The following is a 26493-nucleotide window of genomic DNA, read 5'->3' as shown; positions in this document are numbered from 1 at the left end:
TGAAGGATGTTTCACTTCACCTTAACCTCCCTTCCCCAATTTCCAGGAGTACCGGCTCTTGAGGCCAGAGGCTGGGATTTAATCCTTAAACAGCCGGGTGTTACTTTCTGCCGAATTGCAGACTCTGCATAGCCTGGTCTCGGATGACTCCGACCAACCCTGGGGTGGGAAATTTCACTCTTATCAGCGCATGACGTCCGTCCTGACTCGGAGGGCTCGCATTTGGGGACGGATCCTCTCTCTGTCTCGCGGTGTTCAACTTCTCGAAGGACTCGTTATATCAGAAATGGCTGAAATCCTTTTCCCTCACGTAGGTCGGCGTCGAAAAGATGCTCCCGATTGACGCGGAAACGTTCGCGGTCGAGCCGCGTAGCTTCGGGGCCGAAGATTTGCATTGACGTGCAAAGGCGAACGTGCCGGTACGCGAGAAAAGAGAGCTCGGTCGCGGGGGTGTCTACGATCGATTTCCCTTGAACCAACCCCGTGTGTCGACAGACCCCGACCTCGGAAGAGGGATGGTCGCACCCCCGCGCCTCCTCTTTTCTCTCCCTCTTCAACCAACTTTCCGACGAATCGAATTAACCGTAAACGCGAAAAAGTCATGTCTCTCCGGACCCTCGATCTTCGATTTCGTCCAAAGCTCGCCTCGCTTTAAATACAATAAGTGACGTCTTAAGGTGAAGTGAAACACGTCGAGGAACTTGATCAACGTCGATAAAGACGATTTTTCTAAATGCCTACGTTGCCGACGTTCGTTTTTATATTGACAGCTGGGTCGAATTATATTGTGTATTGTACCAAATGGCATATTCCACCTGTCGTTTTCGTACAATAATTATGAAAAAATCGAAGTAAAACTCCAGAAATCCTTTGGATTCATGCCTTCTGGGCCCTAATTGACTGCGGAGGGACCCCCTGCGCCATATGTGATTTCCAAGTCAATTAAATTTTCACTCCGAGACCTCGTATTACCATCGTTTTAGCAAAGAAGCGCATACAACACTTTTTTTGCCTCTATCCCGTTCAAATGCGAGTTTATCGATTACCAGAGTGTTCTAAATTCTCGTAAAATTGTCCTGACCCTTTCGATTCTCATATCAGAGCCTTCGATAATTGTATGTTGATCAAAATATGAGAGCTCGTCATTTTGGTTCTGGTCTGGACTGAGTTAAAAAATTTTCTTGAAAGATCCAAATTTTTCATGCGTCAGGACAATTCTTAGCTGATCAGGAGTGATGTGTCAAAGTTTTGGACAATTTGGCCTAATACCCTAAAAAAAAAGTGTTGTATTCGAATCGACTGATTTGAAGGATGTTTCACTTCACCTTAAATGCAACAAGAAACAATTCAAGGGTTGCAATTTCAAAGGAACTCATACCTATCGACGGCACTAATGCTATTCATTTTTCAGACGCGTACAGGAGAAAAATGAAACGAGGAATTTTTTAATCGTAACATATTGTAAAGAACCGTATCGGGTATGTACGTAGCGTGTGTAAGTAGAAAATACTTCGATCTCCAAATAATATCTTAATTTTCTGGGGAGGACGCGGGAGGGATAGTTAAATCGGTATAAAAAATTCCAAATAAACATTCAGCTCAATCGTCCGAATTGATCCAGACCGAAATGGCAATTTTAACCGAGGTTTATTTGCCTCCACCAAACTCGGATTAATTCGGATAAGATCGAACGCGAGTCCATTCGGCTATTCGAATGATCGAACCGGGGGTGGGTTTCGCGGTCGGCGAAATTATTTCCGTTCGTTCGACTCGCCGACTGTCCGAATACCCGAGATGCATACATTTGGCGATACTCCATTCAGAGCCTGTATATTTCCCTCTAACTAACCCCCGTGGACGGGACGAGTTCGGGAAGAGGGATGATGGTAATGTTGCGACAACTCTTCGCGGTATGCTTCGGGCTTTCGCCCGGAAACTAACTTTCCGGGGAATCGAATTAACCGGCGTGGTCCTCTTTCCTGGTATCAACGCGTAATACCTCCTTTTCAAATTCCTTACTCGATTTTCATTTCGATTTGAACCTCGCGTCCGTTTCCCTTTATTCGATTTCCTCCTCAATTTCAGGTCGTGCTCCTTTTTTCGACTTCCCGAGAGTCCCCGAACCCGGGACAGAAACTGACAATTACTTTCGATCAGGTTCACCGTGCTTTTGTTGGCGTGTACCTCCGGTACTCGCAGATTACTGCATTGTACCTGGTATAATGCCAGCAACGATTACAAAATAATTTCTAACAAATCCAACCTTCCCATCCTTCAACCAATTCTTAATAGGTAAAATTACATACTAATATTTTAACAATACAGTGCAAAAATAACATGCGATTATTCTCCATGCAGTACTGGGAGTGTCATCGATAGGAAGTATTTACACACTGTTTCATCCATTTCTTCTTAAGAGGATACGACATTAACTATATTTGTCATTGAGGAACGGAACAGAATTGTATCTAGCGACGTTTTTTTTTTATATGTAATACATCTGGAAGGCAATTCGTGATTATTAACCGGTGAAATGGACCTCCTGAATGGAGTCATTACTTGGCTACTCGGGATAATAGCCTGCTCTGTACTTGTATGGATATGTATATTATACCCTCTTCTGTATGTAATCTATTATACTATAACTACCCCCGCGGACAGAGCGGCTTGAGGGGTAGAGAAATGGCGGTGCTACCGCGACAACCCCGGAAGCGCCCGGAAATAACTTCTCGACGAATCGCGTTAACCGGTATAACTCTCTTTCCCATTATTAATGGGTAATCCTTCGCCTGTCAGATTTCTTCCTCGCTCTTTTGGCCTCTTTTTTTATTCAATTTCACATCTCTCCGCATTACGTGACGTCGACTCATGTCCAGATACGTTCACGATAATTATTCCCACCCAAGAAGAAGCCAAACAGAACTGATAAAAAGTATAACATGCACCCTGCATATTTAATGACAGTGGCAGTACATGATAAAGTATTAGTTCAAATGCTGCTGACTATATTTTCATGCAAAAACTTTCGACTCCATTTTCAAAGTCAGCTGCGAAGCTGCCGTATAGTACTTACAGGGTAAAAAGATCTTCGTGAAAAACAAGTACATTTATTCCCCGTAAGACTCCATGGTATCATATGGCAGTGAACTCGCTGAATAGGTATATAAAGACAATCTAAACATATCATGTAATTGAGGGATCAATAACCAAGACCTTTACTCTATGACCCGAGGGCAAAGGTCTTACTTGTTCCAAGCTTTAGATCATGAGAGCTCGACGCCATTTTGGTTCTGGTCTGGACCGAGTTAATAAATTTTCTTGAAAGATCCAAATTTTTAATGTGTCAGGACAATTCTTAGCTGATCAGGAGTGATGTGTCAAAGTTTCGGACAGTTTGGCCTAATACCCTTAAAAAAAAGTGTTGTATTCGAATCGACTGATTTGAAGGATGTTTCACTTCACCTTAACTGCTGGTTTATCAAAATTCCGCAATAATCCATCGGGGTGGAGTTTGAATCTGCAACAAGTACGAAGACTCGAGCAGTCTCGTTAAGTGTTGGGACGTGAGATCGATCTAACCAAAGCAACCTATTCTTGCTGGAATTTAGCTATTTTGTCCGACAGAAACCGTGGGGAGTCTCCGCCGGTCCTACCGCAAACATACTCGATACAGACCAACTCCTAGGCGGATACAATCCCGATAGAGACGTCGTACAGACCACTTCCAGACCGCGTACAGACTCTATGCGGAGTACGTGCAGATAGTATACAGACCTCGACAAGACTCTCCGTCAGGATCCTCTGTCAGGATCGATGAACAAACCTGACGTGGCTAGGCAAAAGCATGTTTGCCTTTTACTAAGTAAATACCTATTATTAATAAAATCAACGCTGCCGAACAATTATTAATAAATACAGTGCTTCCCGAGAGGTTCGACTACGATACTCGAGAAGACCCTTCGAGATTAATAAGCCATCATGATGAAAACTATTATGAGAACCAAGGGTGACGAGCCAACACCTGTATTTTAGCAATTATGTCGAGAAAAATTAATATTTTAAACAATCGTACACAATACTTGATCTCCACGTTGGTCTAATTAGGTATAAAGATTAACGTCGTTCTCTTAGATGGATCTCGATTTATGAAAGATAATAAGTAATTAAAGACGTATCTTGAGGATGGATTAAAGACCGCCGCACACGTAACGATAAATCGGAATAAATAAAGTGGGTATTCTTTCTTGCGATAAGTCGTTGGAAATGAAATATGCTAATCATGTGGTAATTGTAACACCGGTACGAGAAAATATTCCCAGGGCACGGATCAAAGTCGACCAGTGCTGGGATATTTTCAAAGTGTCATTTTATCACGATCTTAAAGAAAGAACTCGACGACGAATCGAATTAACCGAAATGCCTTTTTCATTAGATCCTTTCGTTTGGCGACTAGTACCTCTCGGATGTATGTACGCACACACCGACACTTCCGGCTCGTCACTACACGAGGAAAAGTATATCAAAGCGAAGGAGTCGTTCGCCCCGCGTTGGATGAATTTTTCATTCGGCACTCCCGCGACCTCATTCGATTTCTGTTTCTCCCTTTTCTTTTTTTTTTTTTCTTTCTTTTTCATTTATCGCCCTGACCTACTGAGCTCTCGCGATCGCCGTCGAAAAGTTAAAGCCCACGGCGAGATTCTGCAACAAGCGCTCGTACATAAGAGAGTTCCGCGTTAAAAGGCGAGAAAAATTTAATAATACATTTTTCTCGCGTTTTAATAATAAATTTGAATATCAATAAAAATTTAATAATAAATTTTTCTCGCGTAAAAATTTAATAATAAATAACTCCACCCTCCATATCGATAAGGGAAACGACACCGATTGAAAGCGATCATTTTATTTACTCACCGTTTCGATACGCCGACCCGTCACAAAAATCCAGGGAACGAGTTAAAACTCCTAATGAAAACCCACGGTGGAGGGGAGTTTTTCTTAAGTAACGAGAAAATTGCCCCTAAAATTTATGGATTTCCGATAGAGCGGCCTCGAGAGGAAATCCGAAAGAATTTAGTGCAAGAAGCCCGCCCCCTCGAAATTCGATCCTCGTGAGCGATTTTTCCCCGCAAGATGCATTAAAGTAGACGAAAAAGTAACATCCACCCTGTGGAAATTCTATTAAACGGATTATTATTAATTAAGTGTCGAATTTTGCACTCAGCCCAAGTGCACCGTCGGTGCGTCCAGGGGCGATTGCCCTGCTTAAAATGTGGTAAACGGCACTTTCGTTTCATTTCGCCGACTAGGACGAGCCGTGCCTCGCTTACATCGATGCATTAACAATTAACGGGCATCGATGAAAATGTTCGTAAAAGCGCGCGCGTCGTCGGCGCATAATTTCGACCTCGGGGCGCGAAGCCCCGCTCTGTCGAGAGTTTTTCCGGGTATAATGCTCCGAAATTGGAAAAACGTCGAGCTTTTCTCCCCGAGCCCGGGTAGAATTTTCAAAGCGAGCCTCGTTATGTCATTGTAATTTTACGGTTTCAATGGAGACTGAAATTCCGCCGAGGGAGTGCATTACTGCATTAATATATACCGCGCCGAGCTGGATGTCAACGAACCCTTGATTACACCCCTGTCCCCCTTTGAAACGACGTAACTGCAGATCTGCCCATTCATATAACATGTACTAATTCCTGCTAATCGTATTTCTCACTTTTGTCCACAGTTCCGCCGCACAAAATTGCGATTTTCGACGAGAACGAAGTTACCAGGAGCTCGACGGTGGGTCCGTACGTGGAGGGCGACATCCTGAAGCTTTACTGCGACGTTTATGGCGGTAAGCATCGAATTATTAAATAATCGCCGGAAATTGTTCGTTAACGAGCCGATGCCAAAAACGACTCGCCGGTGGATTTGTTAAGGTTTTATGAGACGGTCATTCTGAGAGGCGCGTCCTTTCGCGGGGGATTTATTTTCCATGAAAAGTGGACAATGTGGTGTAGAATGCACGCCGGTGTCATGATGTCAGGGACGTACATTGTGATGTTAATTTACCGTGCAGGGTGGTTTACCCAACTTAATGGGTTTGTGTTTGGCTTTACGTGAATAACGTAAATCCCGCGGATTACTACCTACGGCCGCCCTTTTAATTCGATAAGAACGGGTGATTAACCCTTCTGATTATCGAGTCAGGTAAATTGACGCGCGTATCGTGGGGAAGCTTATTTCATTTTTACATGTCTCGAGCACTTATTCCCAGCCGTATACATATCCTGGGATGGATTTCAACTTTTCGCGAATTAATTTATGGGTCGTTGCGCATCCGACAGCAAAAAGTAAGAGAGAGGAAATTCTACATCTCGGGATAACAGGGAAACGACTTTCCACTCGTCATCTGGGTGCTTTTCCTTGTGTGAGAAAAATATGAGAGAAAGGGGGAGGCTGTCGTTCCGGAAGCAATTTTATGCCTCTCCTCCTTTTGCATGTTTCGGAAAATTCAAGATCAACATAAAACCAGCCGGTTACGAGTTCACCAGATGGAAACTCTGTTCCTGGCCATAAAAAATATAAGCTTATTTAATTCAACCTTAGCGACAACGGCCATACCCACTCCAGGATCTTTGCTTAACCAGTTTATTTAAATCGTTTATACAAGCGGAAAATCAATATTTGGAAATAATTTTTAACCTCCAGGAATAATATCCTCCCTGTGGGATAAAATCTTCCGGCCTTCCCAGAGGTGTCAAAAATACTTGTCTTTTTTACAGGGAAGCTTCGTTTAGGTAGCACAATGGTCTTGTTTAAATATCTCGAGTCTCGCTTCCGAATGCTTAATGTACTTCTCTGCAAACACGGGCTACTTAGACACACGATTCGCGGATTAAGAACATGGACCGGCCGTTCCGAATTTACGGCGTCTCTATCGCGCTAAGTGTCCATTTAATCCCGACGAATGTCGGGTAATTGAGTCCCAGGGCAATTATCAAAACGAACCTCTCCCGCTCCAGGTGGCTGCCGCGTGCGCAAGTAACCCGGCAAAACGAGGCGAATAATCTCATTTATAATTTTGCAAGGACGATTGCACCAGACGCGAGTATTTGTTGTGATTTAATGGTCCGCCCAACACCATCCCGCGATCCCGATGTCACCTACACCCAGTGCACCACCCACCACCCACCACCCACCACCTGCCCACGCACGCATTATTGCGTGAAATGTACGTCCAACCCGCGGCGGTGTCGGTGCGTATTGATCAATTTCAATTACGCCCCCGGAATGCAAAATGAAGTGGAATGCGTTAAGCGAAATTAAAAGCCGATCGCGCTACCACTTTTTCGCAGATATCAGATATCGCGTGCTGACCGGATATGTGGATATGATTTTACTAATTCAGGATACTCGTTAATTTCCTCAGTGATTGTCCCTGTTCTTAAGATTTATCGCCTTTGCGTGGTATTTCATCGTTCCAACAGCGTCATGAATTGATAGATATATCTCACAAGGAAGGTACCTGAGGTGTCCCCCTCCGATCTTGTTCATTTTTAAATATGTTATAGAGGACTAAAATCTAAGGGACCCGTGTTTTTTTTACCGGCGGATAAACACTTTTAGGGGGTGAATTCAGGCTTCAAAGTTGGCCGTGCAAGGGAGTGAGTTGGCTGTTTCATGTAGAAGCACTCGACCGATTTTCATGAAACAACCGTCAAAATGTAGGGAATGAAGAATTATGAAACATGCATTTGGAATTTTACGAAAAAATTCATTTTTAAGGGGTGAGCCACCCCTTTGAATACTTCTTTTACCCCTTACGCGATCAGTAATTGCTCTATCCAAATGAAACTTAGTTAACTTATAGACCAGAACAATACAAAAAAAGTTTCATTTGGATAGAACAATTACTGCTCACGTAAGGGGTAAAAGAAGTATTCAAAGGGGTGGCTCACCCCTTAAAAATGAATTTTTCGAAAAATTCCAAATGCATGTTTCATAATTCTTCATTCCCTACATTTTGACGGTTGTTTCATGAAAATCGGTCGAGTGCTTCTATACAAAACAGCCAACTCACCCCCTTGCACGGCCAAACTTGAAGCCTGATTTCACCCCCTAAAAGTGTTTATCCGCCGATAAATAAAAAAACATGAGTCCCTTAGATTTTAGTCCTCTATAACATATTTAAAAATGAACAAAATCGGAGGGGGACACCTCAGGTATCTTCCTTGTCAGAATCGCCGATAGCCATCGATTTTCGAGACAAAACTCCCTCCGGGTTTCTTCCGAGACGCCCAACAGATCTTACGGTCACTTTTTCGCAAATATCGTCCCAAGGATATGAATAAATCATCCCGTTCATACAAATCATACTCCACTCGAAATATGTCGTAATACCCTTCGCTCTTAACCTAGACCACATTTTTCTTTCTTATTTTAAAGAACATACATACGATGTTTTCCGCACTCACGTACTGAGTAATTTCCCGCGAGACGATGTTCCACGTACTCGAGACGGGAAAAGGTACATGTTGGAATCATTGTTGCAGTCAATTTGCGAATCGACGGGTATCTTGTCGATAACCATCGATTCTCGGGAACTTCTGAGATGGGACTCCCGTGGGATCTCTCTCCGGGCATCGGGTTCGGTTATTTTCTCGTTACAAAATTCTTGAAGAAACAACTATACCCCGGGAAACATTGACGATCTTCATGTACATTTCAGAAATGAAAGTTGCACTCGGCGAAACAATTTATATCGCTATTTAGTTGAAATGATGGGCATTGAACCAGCAGACGGGTACCACGTGTCACCGCGTAATGATTAATTTGAATTGCGCGCTCTGATTATGAAGCACAGGTGGATACGATATGAAAAATGACATGGTGTAATCTTTTCACAGGTAAACCACCACCCATGGTCTCTTGGTACCGCAACGACAAGTTCGTCAGCAAACGCGCCGTGGAATCGCGCAAGGGCGTGATGCGCAGTACAATTGTTATTAAAAATTTGGGACGTGACGATGTGCAATCGGAGCTGACGTGCAACGCCACGAATAACAATAGGTCCATACCGCTGTCCTCCTCGGTGCGCGTGGATATGAATCGTAAGTATTTCCCTTGACATCGTTGTCATCAGAGCTCGCGAAATTGCTTTCGAGAAAGGACATTTCCAACTTTTGTTTCATCTCCCTCCAGAGTGTACAATATGGCGCGATTAATATAAAAAGAAAGCTGGTCGAAAATGAAATCTGGAATTGGAATTACCGTCTCGGTTAGACTACCGAGTGTTGAATATCCCGAGTAGTAAAACTCTGGGGGATAACCCTTAGAAATTTGGAGTAGCTTTTAGGGGAGACCTTGGAAAACTGACGCGCTAAGCAACCCCGGTATATGAGTTCCCTCTCGTGACAGCCCCGTCCCGGAAACCTTCTTTCCCCCGAAACGGGGGCGACGTTTCGCCGAAATCGAGGCTGACGTCACGATTTGTCAACCTCCCCGAGCCTTCGAGACATTTTCCCCTCGTCACCTGGAGCTTTATATTTTTTATGCGGCCCCGAGTCCTCGGCTCATCCCGTTAGAAAAATATTTCCCCGTCGGAAAGAAAAAGACCCTTCGGGAGGAGCGATCTTTCGGATAGACATAATCTCCCGGAACGGTCAACAGCTTCCCACGCGTTCCCTCCCCGTTCCCCTCCTACGAAATATTCAGGAAGTCGAGGATTTATCGCGGCACAATATTATTTATCGCTCGAGCGGAGATGATATTCGGGAATGAGCAGAATTGTCATTTCTTAAGGTGAAGTGAAACACGTCGAGGAACTTGATCAACGTCGATAAAGACGATTTTTCTAAATGCCTACGTTGCCGACGTTCGTTTTTATATTGACAGCTGGGTCGAATTATATTGTGTATTGTACCAAATGGCATATTCCACCTGTCGTTTTCGTACAATAATTATGAAGAAATCGAAGTAAAACTCCAGAAATCCTCTGGATTCGTGCCTTCTGGGCCCTAATTGACTGCGGAGGGACCCCCTGCGCCATCTGTGATTTCCAGGTCAATTAAATTTTCACTCCGAGACCTCGTATTACCATCGTTTTAGCAAAGAAGCGCATACAACACTTTTTTTGCCTTTATCCCGTTCAAATGCGAGTTTATCGATTACCAGAGTGTTCTAAATTCTCGTAAAATTGCCCTGACCCTTTCGATTCTCATATCAGAGCCTTCGATAATTGTATATTGATGAAAATATGAGAGCTCGACGCCATTTCGGTTCTGGTCTGGACCGAGTTAAAAAATTTCTTTGAAAGATCCAAATTTTTTATGTGTCAGGACAATTCTTAGCTGATCAGGAGTGATGTGTCAAAGTTTTGGACAGTTTGGCCTAATACCCTTAAAAAAAAGTGTTGTATTCAAATCGACTGATTTGAAGGATGTTTCACTTCACTTTAAATTCGATCCTGCATCCTTTGGTGTTCGGTGCATTACATTCGCTGGCTTCCATTTTTCACGTAGAACTCCGTACTTTCCGGTAATTTACAGCCAAGTATTAAGAGTACATTAGGAAATTGAATGTCACTAAAAAATGCAAATACTTCTCGCGTCATCGTCATACGTTCGCCGTGTACGAATGACCGTCTTTATCATAAGTGATAACACCCACGAGCACATTTCATTTCTTGTATCACCCAAACGTAGTTCCACGTTAATATATGCAGCATAGCCCTAAGGCTATGCTGCACCCCTGTCTTTTTTTTCTTTTTTTATTATCGACCTTGCGTTACCGTACTCCTTTTTCATTGCCCAGAATATGATACATCGAAGTAGCTTGCATCCACGAATGCGTCGATCGAAGACGCGTCGAAAGGTGCACCTTACCCCATCCCCTTGGCCTCCTGGCCTACGTAGGGAAACTCTGAATTTCATTATCCGAAGGAAATTGGATCCCGCCGATCAATTACCCGTTGGTCGTGCCGTCTACCCTCCACCCGCCACTGCATACGAAATCGTTCTCACGGACGATTAGCGATCGGGACTGGACCGAGGAAGGAAAACGGCAATTCGCGTATGCCTGTCCCGAACGAAAGGAGACTCGTGGAAATCTCGACGGCCACCTTCCGTCATCTCACCGAGACCGCCACCCCCGAATTTCCCCAAGGAAATTCCCCAAAGCCCCCCGGCTCGAACTCGCCTTCTCGGCCGGCCTCGTTCCGAGCGTTTTCATTCGCTTTGCAATTCAATCGGCCAAATCCCGAGCAATTTCGGACTCGTCCCTCTCTGGCTCTCTCACCGGGTATCGGCGTCTTCTTCCCTGCCTGCCATTTCTTTCTCTGATAAGGAACGACGCCGATCGCCTCGCGATTGATAGGGGTGCTCCCGCTCGAGGACGAAAACTCCCCTCGCGAACATTTCGTACCGATCGCCACGCTGAATCGGCTTATCGAGGTAGCGACTCATCAGCGTTCAATCTAGTCTTTAGATTAGACGATTATTCCCCGCCGATTGATGGAATCGATCGGACCCTCGGAAAGTGTTTTTCCTCTTGTAAAGGCATCGACGATAGGCGTTAACACTAGGTTTACGGGCGTTTTTTATATACCTGTTTCTACGAGCACCCGTCACATTGACGGGTAAACGAAAACACGGATTTTCTTTAAAAAATCGATTTATTCAAATTAAATCTGTATTAAATAACACTAGGCTTTACGTTTAAATAAATTATTAATAAGTAGTCCTTTTTTAAAAATTATCACGGAAATGATTGGAATGCTCGTCCTCTCATCCTCGGAGTCGGAACTAGAAAGAATGCGCATCCTTTTCTTGCTACGACACCCTTTCAAGAAGTTTTCCTCTTCACTATCCGAAGATCCTTCTATTTCTCCACTTTCAATGCAAACTTTCACTCTCATCTTCGCCTTACACTCCCTGCAACGAAGCAAATATATATGGATTGTTTATGAAATTAGCTAGTCCGTCAATTTGACGGGTTTCGTAGAGATAGGTATACTACATACAGATTTTAATAATTAGAAGGCTTAGGAAAAAATAATTGCGTGTACAAATTCTTTGGATGAAATGATTAATTTACGATACAAAAATGGTTAAAATTGATGCTATGGTTTTTTCGGTATTTCTTTTTGAAGTTTGAATTCCGTCAAATTGACGGGTCCCGTAAACCTAGTGTTAATTGAACGATATCGCAGTCGAATTAAATGGTCGGTTAAAGATCCGATCGCCCTAGACGTTATCCCGACCCGTTGAAATTAGAATTCCAATTAGTGGTCGTTTATGAACGATTACGAACGAGGAACTGTATTCACGGATCGTCAACCATTATTTTTTTATTAGACCTCTGTAGCTGGGTTGTAAGAATTATGTTCAGGTTATGCAAAAACTAGAGCCGTCGAATGTTCCGCCAGGAGCGATACGACCGGGTGGAAGAGTACATCCTTGCCCACTTGCGCGTCCCAATATCGGCCGGCCGATATAACCGCCCGCAACAATGCGATTTTCCGATTAATCGATCTCAGGGGGAAAAGAGGATAATTTCCATCGGAGAATTGATCATTTCCTCGAGAACTCCTCCCGTCCCTATCGAGTAGGTCGAGCGGGATAAATGTCGGCCGATCTTACCGCGGCCACCCCGCCCGCTTCCATTCTCTCGCCACCCACCGCCCACCCACCACCCACCGGCCGCCCGCTCCCTACCCGGCCATCCCTTCCCGAAGGAGGGCGCCCGATCCCCTGCCGTCCACCCCACTCCGTGACACCTTTTTTCATCCAATTTCCCTGTGGCCGAAGCCTCGCGACTTCTTATCCGGGGGCGAAAGAGAGGCCACTCGAGTCGAAGTGCTCTTTCAGGAAGTTCCAGTTCCAGGACGCGGAGGAGACGGCAAATGGCGTCGACGACCGGCGCCTCCTTCGCGGGGGTCCGACCCGGGGGTGAGGGGGCTTCGGAGCCGGGGGTCCCGCGACGCCGATTTTTCTCGGACGCTCGGCCGACGCGCCTATTAATAGCGTCGACGAGCCCCGACGAACGTCGACGAGCGTCGACGCGGAGGGCGATCGATGCCTCGAGGGCCGTCGAGTTCCGTTCGCTTCGTTTCGGGGTGCGCCACCCCCGGGCCACCTCCCGACCACCCCTCGCCCCCCATGCTTTGTCCGCCCCTTGCCGGCATTATGCATGCACGCGACTCACTCGTGATTTTCATTTCGCCGGCGCGCATTGTATTAGAATTTTTTTAATATCCCACCCCCTCCCGTCGGTCACCCTGGCCCCGCCAATACCGACTGTTCGCATAATTCGACGCTGCCATTCGCACTCGGTTGGGCCACGTTCGCGATACTCGTCGGATTCGCGATTTCACGTGGCCGCTCCTGGAATTTCGACCCTTCGATTAAAAAAATACTCCCTCATGGCGAAAAGAACGGTTATCAACAATTTACAAAAATCGGCAACATCGACTCGATTGGCTGCGTCCATTTATTGATATAGATGATATTAATTAAAATAAACAAGCGTCCCATGACTTGTGACGGAGGTCCGTCTATATAGTATGTATAGGCAAATTTTGTTTATGACCACTTTGGGGAATAATAAATCCAGACAATTGATAAAATAATCTCGTTTTATGGGACGTTGGATATTAATTCACGTTTATTCCTAAATCTGTCGATAGGCGTAATTTATTCTGAAATATTTTTAATATCCACCTTTAACAACGCCGATACCGACGCGTCGCATAATTCGTCGATGCCATTCTCGTACCCCTTCTGAGCACGCTCCAGGTATTCGCGATATTCGTCATATTCGCGATTTCCGACGGTCGCAGCTTTAGCCCGACCTCGTAATATTTCAAGCCCTTGCCGGGCCGTCCAATAAAAAACTTTCCGCCTCGCGGGAAGCGCGGCTGGAATTTCTTTTGGAATTATTTTTCGACATGTGTCACGTAGGTACTCAACGAAATGAGGAAGAAACCTAGGTCAGGGCTCTCCTTGTCCACTTTGCGGTGAGGGCCTCTTTTCCGGCAGAATGCTTCGAAAATGCGACTCTATGCCGAAGTAGATATGAGAGACTTTGAAGTGACCCTCCTTCAAATGCGAGATTACCCGTGATAAGACTATCCGTGATAAAATCATGGAATTGACGGAAACTGTTTGCGTGCGGATTTTCGACATTCTCGCCTGCAACGTTTCGGGGATTATTTGTTAAGGTAGACAAGCCAATTATTCCAACGAGTTTTGATACGCATGTCGTGATTATATTTGATATATTAATAATACGTTATCCGCTACAATTAATGTTAAGGCATCGAAAACGTAAAGTTCGATTAATATCGTCGGAGCGTCCTCGTAAATGGATTCTCATTTGCCATAATTTATTCACGTCTGCCAAGTTTAGCAGGGCGGATTAAATCCTTGAGTTTGTCCTGCTTAAAGAGCTGCCAAATATTTTATTATACGCTCGATTGAACGCAATTCGAGTAGACGCAAAAGTCTAAAATTGCTCGCGCGGCACGTCCTAACGTTAGATAAACCCTGAGTCGATTTAGTGATTGAATGTTACCTGCAGCAATTATTAGGCTGAGCTGGGATTTTCTCCAAAGTGTAAGAAAAAATTCCCATAATATCGGGAAAGCTTCGGCTGAACTTTAATTACTTCAAACAAGCTTAGGTTAATTACGACAAAGCCTAAGGAAATTTGCTCACCCAATTAAGTGACATTTAATTTAAATTTCTGAGCCGCAACCCATGACAGCACCATTCGGTTGTCTGTAACATTAATTAGGAAATGTTATTTAATTCGATAATTTCAATAGGATTCTGTTCAAAGTAAATGAATATCGATTCCACATTAATTTAAACACGATGGTTCGATTAAATCATTCCCATGGGTAAATTACGATTTAGTCGATATTAACTGATTATTTATTTCTGAGGGAATTTCTGAGTTTACGTGCACGCGACCACGTGGACGATATTATCAACTATCGCAGGCGATATTGACAGGTTTGCATGCGAGTTTTAAATATTTATCGATAGACTTCGCAAGGATGCGTGATTTTTTTGGGGAATTTATTCGCATGCGAAAAATGGACTCCGTATGGACTCGAGAATCGGGTCCCAGGTGTACGTGTGGGTGCGTAAGGACACATTGCATTAGAATTTTTGTAATATTCGATTCCACTATCGCCGCGGTCACGATCGACTTTCAACTCTCCGTATAATTCGACGATACCATTCGCGTACCTCGGCTAGGTATGCTCCTAGCATTTCCAATATTCGCCATATTCGACAGTTGCGGTCCGAAAAGTATTCCCAACATTTGAATCGCGTATGTGCCACCGAATGCCGAACTTCGAGCACAAACTTCCTCCAAAATTACTCTTAGGATGAAATATGAAATGAACGTTTCTCGATTGCGACTGAACGACGGCTTTGGCGACCAGTATTGTGGAATCGAACGATATCTCGACATTCCTCCCTAGATCAAAAATCCCCGAAACATTCTCGGGCAACTATTTCCTATCTCCCACATTCGGATATCCCAGGAGTGATATTTGATACCAAAGGGAATATCCCCGAGTCTCGCGAATGAACAATAAAAATATCATCAGTCAAACTGCGGGAAATCTTCAAGTTAAGGTGAAGTGAAACACATCGAGGAACTTGATCAACGTCGATAAAGACGATTTTTCTAAATGCCTACGTTGCCGACGTTCGTTTTTATATTGACAGCTGTGTCGAATTATATTGGGTATTGTACCAAATGGCATATTCCACCTGTCGTCTTCGTACAATAATTATGAAGAAATCGAAGTAAAACTCCAGAAATCCTCTGGATTCATGCCTTCTGGGCCCTAATTGACTGCGGAGGGACCCCCTGCGCCATCTGTGATTTCCAGGTCAATTAAATTTTCACTCCGAGACCTCGTATTACCATCGTTTTAGCAAAGAAGCGCATACAACACTTTTTTTGCCTTTATCCCGTTCAAATGCGAGTTTATCGATTACCAGAGTGTTCTAAATTGTCGTAAAATTGTCCTGACCCTTTCGATTCTCATATCAGAGCCTTCGATAATAGTATATTGATCGAAATATGAGAGCTCGACGCCATTTTGGTTCTGGTCTGGACCGAGTTAAAAAATTTCTTTGAAAGATCCAAATTTTGAATGTGTCAGGACAATTCTTAGCTGATCAGGAGTGATGTGTCAAAGTTTTGGACAGTTTGGTCTAATACCCTTAAAAAAAAGTGTTGTGTTCGAATCGACTGATTTGAAGGATGTTTCACTTCACCTTAAATCGACCGCTTCCTAAAACTGATATCCGAATATCCGAGCTCGAAAGTAATGTTGGAAATTTGATCCGGGCATTTGCATGATCCGGATTTTCGGATATCTGGATACGAATCGTTACTACTGATTTAATTCGGATAGACGGATATCCGGATGGTATCTTTGCAGTATTGCAGCCGTCAGTATCTATTTATAACGATATATATATACACGCCGGATGGATATCGAAATACGCGAAACGCTTCATCCCTCCTCAAAACGCGCAGGGAACATTTAGGTCCAAAATGCAGAGTTTCATCCCATTTCGATTTTCCCATTACATTTCCCTTCCCGAGCTCCTTCACCAAATATACCCCGTATTCCCGGAGTTTCATTGAACCGATATAAACTCATAAATCCCACAGTATAATTAGCAAACACTTTTCCATTCACGACGTAGATGCATAACCAAAAATTCATCCCATTATACGGCATTTCGAGGACCGAACCAGCCTGAATACCATTACAACCAATCATGGATAACACGTTGCATTACAACCCCTCCGTCACAATCCACTCCCCAGTACTTCCTCTTACAAGGAAGGTACCTGAGGTGTCCCCCTCTGATTTTGTTCATTTTTAAATTTGTTATAGAGGACTAAAATCTAAGGGACCCGTGTTTTTTTTTTATCGGCGGATAAACACTTTTAGGGGGTGAAATCAGGCTTCAAGGTTTGCCGTGCAAGGGGGTGAGTTGGCTGTTTCATGTAGAAGCACTCGACCGATTTTCATGAAACAACCGCCAAAATGTAGGGAATGAAGAATTATGAAACATGCATTTGGAATTTTTCTAAAAAATTCATTTTTATGGGGTGAGCCACCCCTTTGAATACTTCTTTTACCCCTTACGCGATCAGTAATTGCTCTATCCAAATGAAACTTGGTTAACTTATAGACCAGAACAATACAAAAATAGTTTCATTTGGATAGAACAATTACTGCTCGCGTAAGGGGTAAAAGAAGTATTCAAAGGGGTGGCTCACCCCTTAAAAATGAATTTTTTCGAAAAATTCCAAATGCATGTTTCATAATTCTTCATTCCCTACATTTTGACGGTTGTTTCATGAAAATCGATCGAGTGCTTCTATATGAAACAGCCAACTCACCCCCTTGCACGGCCAACCTTGAAGCCTGATTTCACCCCCTAAAAGTGTTTATCCGCCGATAAGAAAAAAACACGGGTCCTTTAGATTTTAATCCTCTATAACATATTTAAAAATGAAGAAAATCCGAGGGGAACACCTCAGGTACCTTCCTTGTTATTGCAATTCGATTCATAAACCCCGAAGACCGCGGTACCTAATCAAACTTTCATCCCCTTTCGATTTTCCGCAAGGCGCTCTTTCCCGAGCACCTTATCCCGATACAAGTACAGGGGAGGTTTCGAGATCGGTACATATCCAGTGCATTTCGCATTTGGAATTGCATCGCGAGTACCTGCTAGCCAATATCATCTCTTGGCATAATTCGGCGATACCATTCGCAGGGCCTACGGAGACGCCCCGCTGGGGTCGCAATATTCGCGACAGTCAACGTTTATGGGGCTAACAATATTCGTGATATTTGAAGTACGTCCTAGTATAGGCGGGAATATAAACACGCGGATGTACGTCGGTGCACATAGGCGTGCACCTAAGCGCATACAGGTGCAACACATATCCCCTTCGCGTTGGACGCGGATCGTAACGCCATCATGGGGGATGACGCGCCTCGCGAGGGAACTCGCAGTTTTCGGATATAACTCGATTCCCTCGTCCAGCCAACGGCGAAGGAGCGACAATGACATATCGTTTTATAACCAACGGAATTTATCAACGTCGATTCGCGGGGCCGTTTAGCATATTGCGAGGGCCAAGTGTATCAACGTCGGGGCGATACGCCCGCAGCCGCCCCTGCTTTATTCGTTTTCCCCCGACGCTTCCGCTTTTTCTCCGTTCCGCGTTTACGGTGGTTCAACGACACTATCGGGCTTGAAACGCCTCTTTGCCGGGGGTGTAAATTTTTTACGACCTCTATATGATTACCAAGAAAATACCGTAATTCTTCGTCCTGGTCCATGGACAATGTTTCGCGCCCCGACTCGATTATTTACAAGGGCGACACGTGTCTAGCCACCCCCGTGATGTGTTCCAAAGCGGCGGTTCCGGGAGGTAAAGTACAGGCTTCCGATATAAACAATTGCCATTATAGATTAGGAATACCCGCAATAATGCCTGTACCAAATTCCAAGGTAGCGGTCGTCGGGATAGTTCCGAAGAATTTCGGTAAAGGGGTGTTTCTGTAAAAAGGGGGTGAAATTACATCCCCGACTAAATCGAGAATTTACGAGGGTTTAAAAATATGTGATAAATGTAATAAACATGTTAAGAGGGAAATTGCCAGGGTAATTTCAGAGGACCGGAGAAAAGGAGTGCCCCCTGCCCCAGAAAGTTCCCGTATATCAAAGAGAGTTCCGGACCCCCCTTTATCTCCTTGCCCAAAAGAGCTCGAATTTTCTTGTCCCGCATTTTATTACCATTCTCGACAGGGGTCCGCACCTGGGGTTTCGCATCTCCTTCAGGTATTAGCCCAACGTCATTCTCCCTCTCTTGGGGAGTCTTTTAAAGGCCCTTAAACCCCTGGAAAATATCCGGCACGTAAAGGCGCAGCACGAGGATCCGTGTCCGAACCCATTGGCCTTATTCCTCGATATCTAAGATCTGATTCTTTCGTTCCGTAGTCAGCCCCCTGGAGGTGAATATAATCGGCGCAAATCAGCCGCTGTCCGCCGGGAAGCGATACGATCTTCTGTGCACGACTTCCGGTTCCCGGCCGCCAGCGGTGGTCACTTGGTCGCAAAACGGCCAACGTCTGGACGGCTCGAAAGAGACGGTGAGTTATCTTGAAAATTTACCGATGTTTACCTATCATTTACCCGGGATGCGTACGCTTACCTCGGGAACCATCTCGGGGTCGTTCTCCGGATTTTACGAGCACTTTTGTACGTGGATCCGCACTCGGGCATCGCATCCACCTGGACGTCGAATCGGGCCGGAGCTCCTTCAAGATGGCGGCCCCGCCGGGGAGGTCGAAGGGAAGGAACGATTATCCTCCTCGTCTGGCTCCCTGGGAATCGTGGAAATCCCCTCCGAACTGGCGATTCGATATCGTCGATTTCCACCCCGACGTCGCGAAACGTGACGCCACCGAAGCTTCCATAATTCGGATCGGCTAAAACCCAAGTTATAAGCTCTCGCAGCCGGTAGAGCGAGGAAATTGCCATTTCGCGAGTGGCCGCGGCTGGAAAAGAGACCAAGATAAGAGAAGGAATCATCGCCTCCGGTTCGGGAATACATATTAATTATTTTTTGGGGACTTATATGCGCCGACCTCTTGTGTCGATTCGCGGCTTATTCTTTTTTTTGTCACTCCTTGTTGGTTTTTGACGACGTTTCAGATTTTAGGAAGTAACGAGGTATAGGTCGGACTAGGGCAACCACGTTAAGTTTTATACAACGATCGAAGCCGGCGCGCGACGTTTTTCCCTCGTTTTTACGGCTTTCGACGTCATATTTCAGATATCAAGCGACGGTAATACCACTACGAGCGTTTTATCATTCATGGCGACCAAGGCGGACGCCGGGAGACATTTATCGTGTCGCGCCGAGAATCCGATCATGGGCACGGGTCCTCTCGAGGACGGCTGGATATTAGAGATTCAATGTGAGTCTTGCCGAAAGAGTAACTCTTTACTCGCCGGGTCGACGAGAAGTCGATACTTAAGTGTCGCTTGCAATTACCTTTCAGACGTGCCGGAAACGCGGATCCAGCTGGGCACGTCGCTGAACCCAAACGCGATACGCGAAGGAACCGACGTCTATTTCGACTGTCTGATCCGTGCCGAACCCCCGGTTTACAAGGTTGAATGGCGCCATCAGGTATAAATCTTGACAAAATTGTCTTTTAAATATCTGCGGTCTAAAGATTAACGAACAATCGCGTTTGTCAAAGTTAAGGTGAAGTGAAACACGTCGAGGAACGTCGATTGATCAACGTCGATAAAGACGATTTTTCTAAATGCCTACGTTGCCGACGTTGGTTTTTATATTGACAGCTGGGTCGAATTATATTGTGCATTGTACCAAATGGCATATTCCACCTGTCGTCTTCGTACAATAATTATGAAGAAATCGAAGTAAAACTCCAGAAATCCTCTGGATTCATGCCTTCTGGGCCCTAATTGACTGCGGAGGGACCCCCTGCGCCATCTGTGATTTCCAGGTCAATTAAATTTTCACTCCGAGACCTCGTATTACCATCGTTTTAGCAAAGAAGCGCATACAACACTTTTTTTGCCTTTATCCCGTTCAAATGCGAGTTTATCGATTACCAGAGTGTTCTAAATTGTCGTAAAATCGTCCTGACCCTTTAGATTCTCATATCAGAGCCTTCGATAATTGTATATTGATCAAAATATGAGAGCTCGACGCCATTTTGGTTCTGGTCTGGAGTGAGTTAAAAAATTTTTTTGAAAGATCCAAATTTTTAATGTGTCAGGACAATTCTTAGCTGATCAGGAGTGATGTGTCAAAGTTTTAGACAGTTTACCCTTAAAAAAAAGTGTTGTCAAATCGACTGATTTGAAAGATGTTTCACTTCACCTTAAGGTACTGACGATATGGAATATCTGCTCACCAGCGAGATAGATTAATTTCGTTTGCACCAATTGAACACGTTTCCTGGACGTTACCCTTCCACCTACTTTTTCCACGTTTGCTCGTAACTGATGATTCCATATCGATTTGAGAGAGGATTAAAATTTATGTAAATTAAACGAAATGAAGAATCTTCGAGTGGGTGGTTGATACCTTTGCTACTTCCAGAGAAAAACGCTACATCACAATATAGCTCAGGGCATCATTATCAGCAATCAAAGCCTAGTGCTGCAGGGCGTCGTAAGGAAAAGTGCCGGCAATTACACCTGCGTCGGGTACAACAGCGAAGGTGACGGCGAAAGCTCCCCGTTTTACTTGAACGTAATGTGTGAGTACTTTGTAAAAGGAGAGCCCCTCCGTGTCCGTAATTTCGAATTCTCTCAATTATCGATCCACTGGCTGAAAAAGAGAGAGCGAAATAGACTCCCCAATTCCATTTGTCACCCGCTCGATCGGTTCCCACCTGTAAACCTGCCATTCCGAATTTAAGGGCGTCCTTAAAACGGGCCATTTTCTGGAACCAGTTTAACTTGTCTCACTTACTTCTTCTTCTTCTTACAATTTCCTTATCGCTCTTACAGTTGCTCCAACTTGTAAGCCGAATCAGACGAGGGTGCACGGCGTGGCCAAGCAGGAGAAGGCCAACATATCCTGTCAGGTGGATGCAAATCCTCCCGAGGTTGAATTCCGGTGGACTTTCAACAATTCCGCGGAAAGCATCGACGTCGCTTCCGGACACATCGCGCGAGTGGGAACATCCTCTGTGGTGTCTTACACTCCGATGACCGAACTCGATTACGGGACTCTCCTTTGTTGGGCAACCAATCGCATCGGTCATCAGCGAGTTCCTTGTGTATACCACATCATCCCTGCAGGTATGGCACGGCCAATCGAAGGGATCGATCGAAACGAACCGCTTGATTGCCAAAAGTCCTAAGTCAATTTTCCTCTCGGTGGACTCGAGCCAAGATTCCCCAATGTTACGGAGTCGTGCCTCGAACTCGCCTTAAAGTGTTGTGTCTGGAAAATCGATGCGTAAGGACACGACGTACACGATATAAAGTGCAATATTGGCTCGAGATACCGGAACGGACACCAAAATCTTGTCACATCCTTCCCTAGATCTACTGGACGTGGTTGATAAGAGCTCAGCGGATCTTAATTAACATAATGCTTCTCTGCATCCTCTTTCGCTATATATATACCCTGCAGTGCACAATTATCCAGATACACTGTAACAGAAATAAGAGTAGCAGAATTAATTTCGCTTATGACCATTTTTTATCAAATTACAAGTTATTAAATAATGTTAAAGAAACGAGAGCAGAAGTAATACCTCAATTGAATATACAGTATTTCAAGAAAGGTTAAAAATTACTTACACCTGAATAGTCAGGGAAATAGAAACGATATATAGTCGAGGCGAATTTAAAAAAACGAGGAGAAACGAATTTTAATTTGTCACGCGAACTTTACGTGCACTGGTTCGGTATATGTAATTTAGTTAATTGCGTTAATTAGTCCCTCACGAATGAATCCATCGTTTAATTTTAAGATAAAGAGCGACATCACGTAATGCTATAGGGCCAGGGGACATTACCTTTACCGATAATTAAGCACCATGGCGGAAGCCTTATAACAATTTTCATTTCCTTAAAATCCTCTTTCATTCGCCATCGATTAAACTGAACTTGTAGGAGCTTCCTTTCAATGAACTTTTCCGCGAGTATTTGTCCGGCTTCGAGCTTCGGATCGCCGTTAAATTGGTTATCAACGACATCGTCTTCGTCAAGGGATGCACAGATGCAGAAGCATTGATTTTCATGTACCGAAGTACCCTCTCGCACTAAACGACGGCTCCTCTTTAACGAAGAAAATGTAAAACTAATTTGAACTCACGACGAGTTCATTGAGCAAGATAGGAACTGATTCCTGTATACAGGGTTTCGTTTAACTTGACAATTATCTTCTGCCCTCGTTAAGGTTTATGGCGCGAGAAAAAAAGATATACTTCCTTATAAATTTCTGGATTAATAGGAAACATAATACCGACTACCTCTACCCAAATAATTTCTTCCTCCACTATCTTTCGAGTAATTAAAATTAGAATTTTCTTCCAAGTAAAAATAATCCAAAGAAGAAAATAAGAAAAGGCTCCTCGGTTAATCAAAGTACTACGTATTACGAGTACCTCGTTTTAATCGAAAACCGATTCGTGAATTACATTATTGTCCGCTTGCACCTTTACAGTGCTTTAAGGACGTACTTTCGCCCGCAATAAAGCCAACCCGATTTAGACGGAATTCTCGGAGACTTTCCTTTTCTACCGACATCAATGCGATTTCAATGTCCAGGTCGTCCCGACATGGTGCACAATTGCACGACCTCGAACACCTCAACGAACTCGTTTTCCGTGCAATGCTCCGAAGGCTTCAATGGAGGATTACAGCAATCCTTTCTCCTGGAAGTCAGAGAGAGCAACACCCAGGATTTGAAAGCAAATTTGACATCGCCGGTGCCGCGGTTCAACGTGGTTCATCTGGAATCTGGTGCACTTTATCAGGCGTGCATCTATGCGTACAATGATAAGGGCAGAAGCGAGGCCATGGTGGTCCAGGCAGGAACATGGAGGCTGCCCGAAAAGCAGTTGACGTCAGAATCAGGTAAATATATGATTACCTTGGTAAACGAATTACAGGGCCAGCCCTGTGATTTATAACGACGGAAATGCAAGGGAGACCTGAATCTTTCAAGTTTTTACGTCCAGCCTTGGGCATCCGGTCTTGGCACGAGGAAGTCTATAATTTATTAGGGTACGGAGGAAACTGCCCCATCCAAAGAATCGTTCGATATTCCCCGTGGAGGATTTACATTAACCCGCACTTGAATCATTCACTTTGTACACCTTGTCGCGGGCAACTATATTTTTTAGGCCACTCCTAACTCTCCATCAGCCCTTGGGAATATTCTAGCCGAACTTTTTCCTGCTTCTTCTTTGAACAAATTCGTGAAAGTATGGAGAAAGATTGAAGGAATCGAGTATTCGTCATTCTTGTAATCTGCGACATAGTACCTCTCTTTTCCCATACATCGTTCTTGATCGCTCTTGCTTTATGGACTACCATCGGTAGTCAGCTTACGGAATTAATTCAATCGGTCAATCTAGCATCTAACTGATGAAAGAATATTATACATAGTTTTAAGGTGAAGTGAAACATCCTTCAAATCAGTCGATTCGAATACTAACACTTTTTTTTTAAGGGTATAGGCCAAACTGTCCAAAACTTTGACACATCACTCCTGATCAGCTAAGAATTGTCCTGACACATTGAAAATTTGGATCTTTCAAAGAAATTATTTAACTCAGACCAGACCAGAATCAAAATGGCGTCGAGCTCTCATATTTTGATCAATATACAATTATCGAAGGCTCTGATATGAGAATCGAAAGGGTCAGGACAATTTTACGACCATTTAGAACACTCTGNTTGTGAAACGAAATTTCTCTGTCGTTTTACAAAAACGCGTTTTACAATAGATACAAAGAGACAATTTCGATCACACTGATGTAATGAGAGAAACGACTGCTTCTACCTTCTAAATAAATTCCTAATTTTTATAGAATATCAAGAAACACCTAATGTAATTAATGTGTACCACGGTTATTTATTGTGAAACGAAATTTCTCTGTCGTTTTACAAAAACGCGTTTTACAATAGATACAAAGAGACAATTTCGATCACACTGATGTAATGAGAGAAACGACTGCTTCTACCTTCTAAATAAATTCCTAATTTTTATAGAATATCAAGAAACACCTAATGTAATTAATGTCTACCACGGTTATTTATTGTGAAACGAAATTTCTCTGTCGTTTTACAAAAACGCGTTTTACAATAGATACAAAGAGACAATTTCGATCACACTGATGTAATGAAAGAAACGACTGCTTCTACCTTCTAAATAAATTCCTAATTTTTATAGAATATCAAGAAACACCTAATGTAATTAATGTCTACCACGGTTAATTATTTCTCGGTACAGCGGTAACATTTCTCTGTAATCGGTGTGTCTATCTTCAGGTGACGAACCGTCGGAATACCTCAGAAAGAGGCGTCTGGTCTCGACAATAGAGACATCCCCATCGAGAAGTCTGTTGGAACATCCAACAGTTACCACAGTTAGTGGTCATGGCAGTTACGTCGGTTATTGCACCATTCGTAATGGCATGCCCCTTCGAGAGCTCTCAAACTTGTCGTCGAAACACAAAAACGTAAGTTCACATCGCATCATTACGGTCATTTAAAGCCATTCGGTTTGCCCAGTTCGCAGAAAAATATTACAAACAATCGACCCCGCAGATGCCACTGTCGCATCGCCTTAAATTCGGTAACTCCTTATCCGCAATGAATAATACCTTAAAAAGGATATTTTCTAACAGATCGGCTACCTCGTTTCCCTCGAGGAAACATCCTCGACAACTTCCCCCACTTATCCACGTATTCGCTTTTCTTTATAATCTCGAAAATAACAGATTTCGCCGTGATTCATCTCCTTCGGTCGAATCTCCTGGGTAGTTCGGTGGACAGCGTTATAAAATCAGTATATGAGAGAAGTAAAGCACTTTAACGTGAAAAGTTTCAGCCAATGGTGAGCCAGGTGTACGAGAGCGGCATGTGCACCCTGCCCAGGCAGAATTGGTCGAATCAAAGTGTTCAGTCGATGACGATGAGTATGAACATGAGTCCGCCGGTGTTGTACGCCGGCTTGGGTGTAGAGAGCAGGACTTGCCCCGGTGGTTCCATGTTGCCGAAGGAAGTGGAGGCCAGAGGTCCTGGCCAGTGTTGCATCCAGTCTCAGAAGGAAGTCGCAACGGGGACGCCTTTGGTGACGACGAAACGCGAGAGCTCGGTGTGACGCCAAACCCGGGAGCGCGCCTCGAGGCGCACCGACAAGTCTAAGAGATGTTAATTTCACGATAGCCCTACCAAGGCGAGCCTCTCGTTTCCGTTTTAGCGAATGATTTCAGACCCAAGACAGCAGATTACGTCTCTATATGTTCAATCAAGTGCCCTTTTATATTGAAGGAGACTTTGAAGCTACACTTAATGTATATGTAAATGTGAACAATCTACGTATAAACTGTGTGCACGTGTACAAGTGGACCCTGCGTGTGTACTGTAAATATCCCTGGATATGAGAATATTTTATACAGATCAGCTATAGAATAATATATAATATATATATATACATATACGCATACCACTCATCCCACTTTTACTACATATTGTAAAATTCGTAGTCGACGTAAGGACGCGGTATTTGAATGTATATGTATATACATACGTGGGAGTGTTTGTGTATATACGCGTGTAATGACCAGATTATAAAAGGTACACCGATCGAATACGTTGTTGCGGAGGTTAAATTAAATGCGAATATGTGGGAACAAGAGCAAACTAGTGGAAGCTG

At 44.0% G+C, this 26493-nt stretch overlaps 1 protein-coding gene across 1 annotated transcript in view; it reads left to right on the top strand.

Moving 5' to 3' along the window:
• LOC105695207 (neural cell adhesion molecule 2) overlaps window positions 1-26455 on the top strand; it is a 51279-nt gene extending 24824 nt beyond the window's left edge. The window contains exons 3-12 of the mRNA XM_012416561.2: window positions 5729-5839; window positions 8895-9098; window positions 19047-19198; window positions 19885-20029; window positions 20114-20244; window positions 21190-21349; window positions 21603-21896; window positions 23376-23684; window positions 25104-25294; window positions 25660-26455. Coding sequence (XP_012271984.2) covers window positions 5729-5839; window positions 8895-9098; window positions 19047-19198; window positions 19885-20029; window positions 20114-20244; window positions 21190-21349; window positions 21603-21896; window positions 23376-23684; window positions 25104-25294; window positions 25660-25938 — 1976 coding nt within the window. The 3' untranslated portion in view covers window positions 25939-26455. The remainder of the gene's footprint in view (window positions 1-5728; window positions 5840-8894; window positions 9099-19046; window positions 19199-19884; window positions 20030-20113; window positions 20245-21189; window positions 21350-21602; window positions 21897-23375; window positions 23685-25103; window positions 25295-25659) is intronic.
• The last annotated feature ends 38 nt before the right edge of the window (window positions 26456-26493 follow it).

Source organism: Orussus abietinus, unplaced genomic scaffold (genome assembly GCF_000612105.2).
Source record: "Orussus abietinus isolate OABI.00-Male unplaced genomic scaffold, Oabi_2.0 scaffold81, whole genome shotgun sequence".
NCBI lineage: Eukaryota > Metazoa > Arthropoda > Insecta > Hymenoptera > Orussidae > Orussus > Orussus abietinus.
This window is presented reverse-complemented; position numbering and strand designations above follow the sequence as displayed.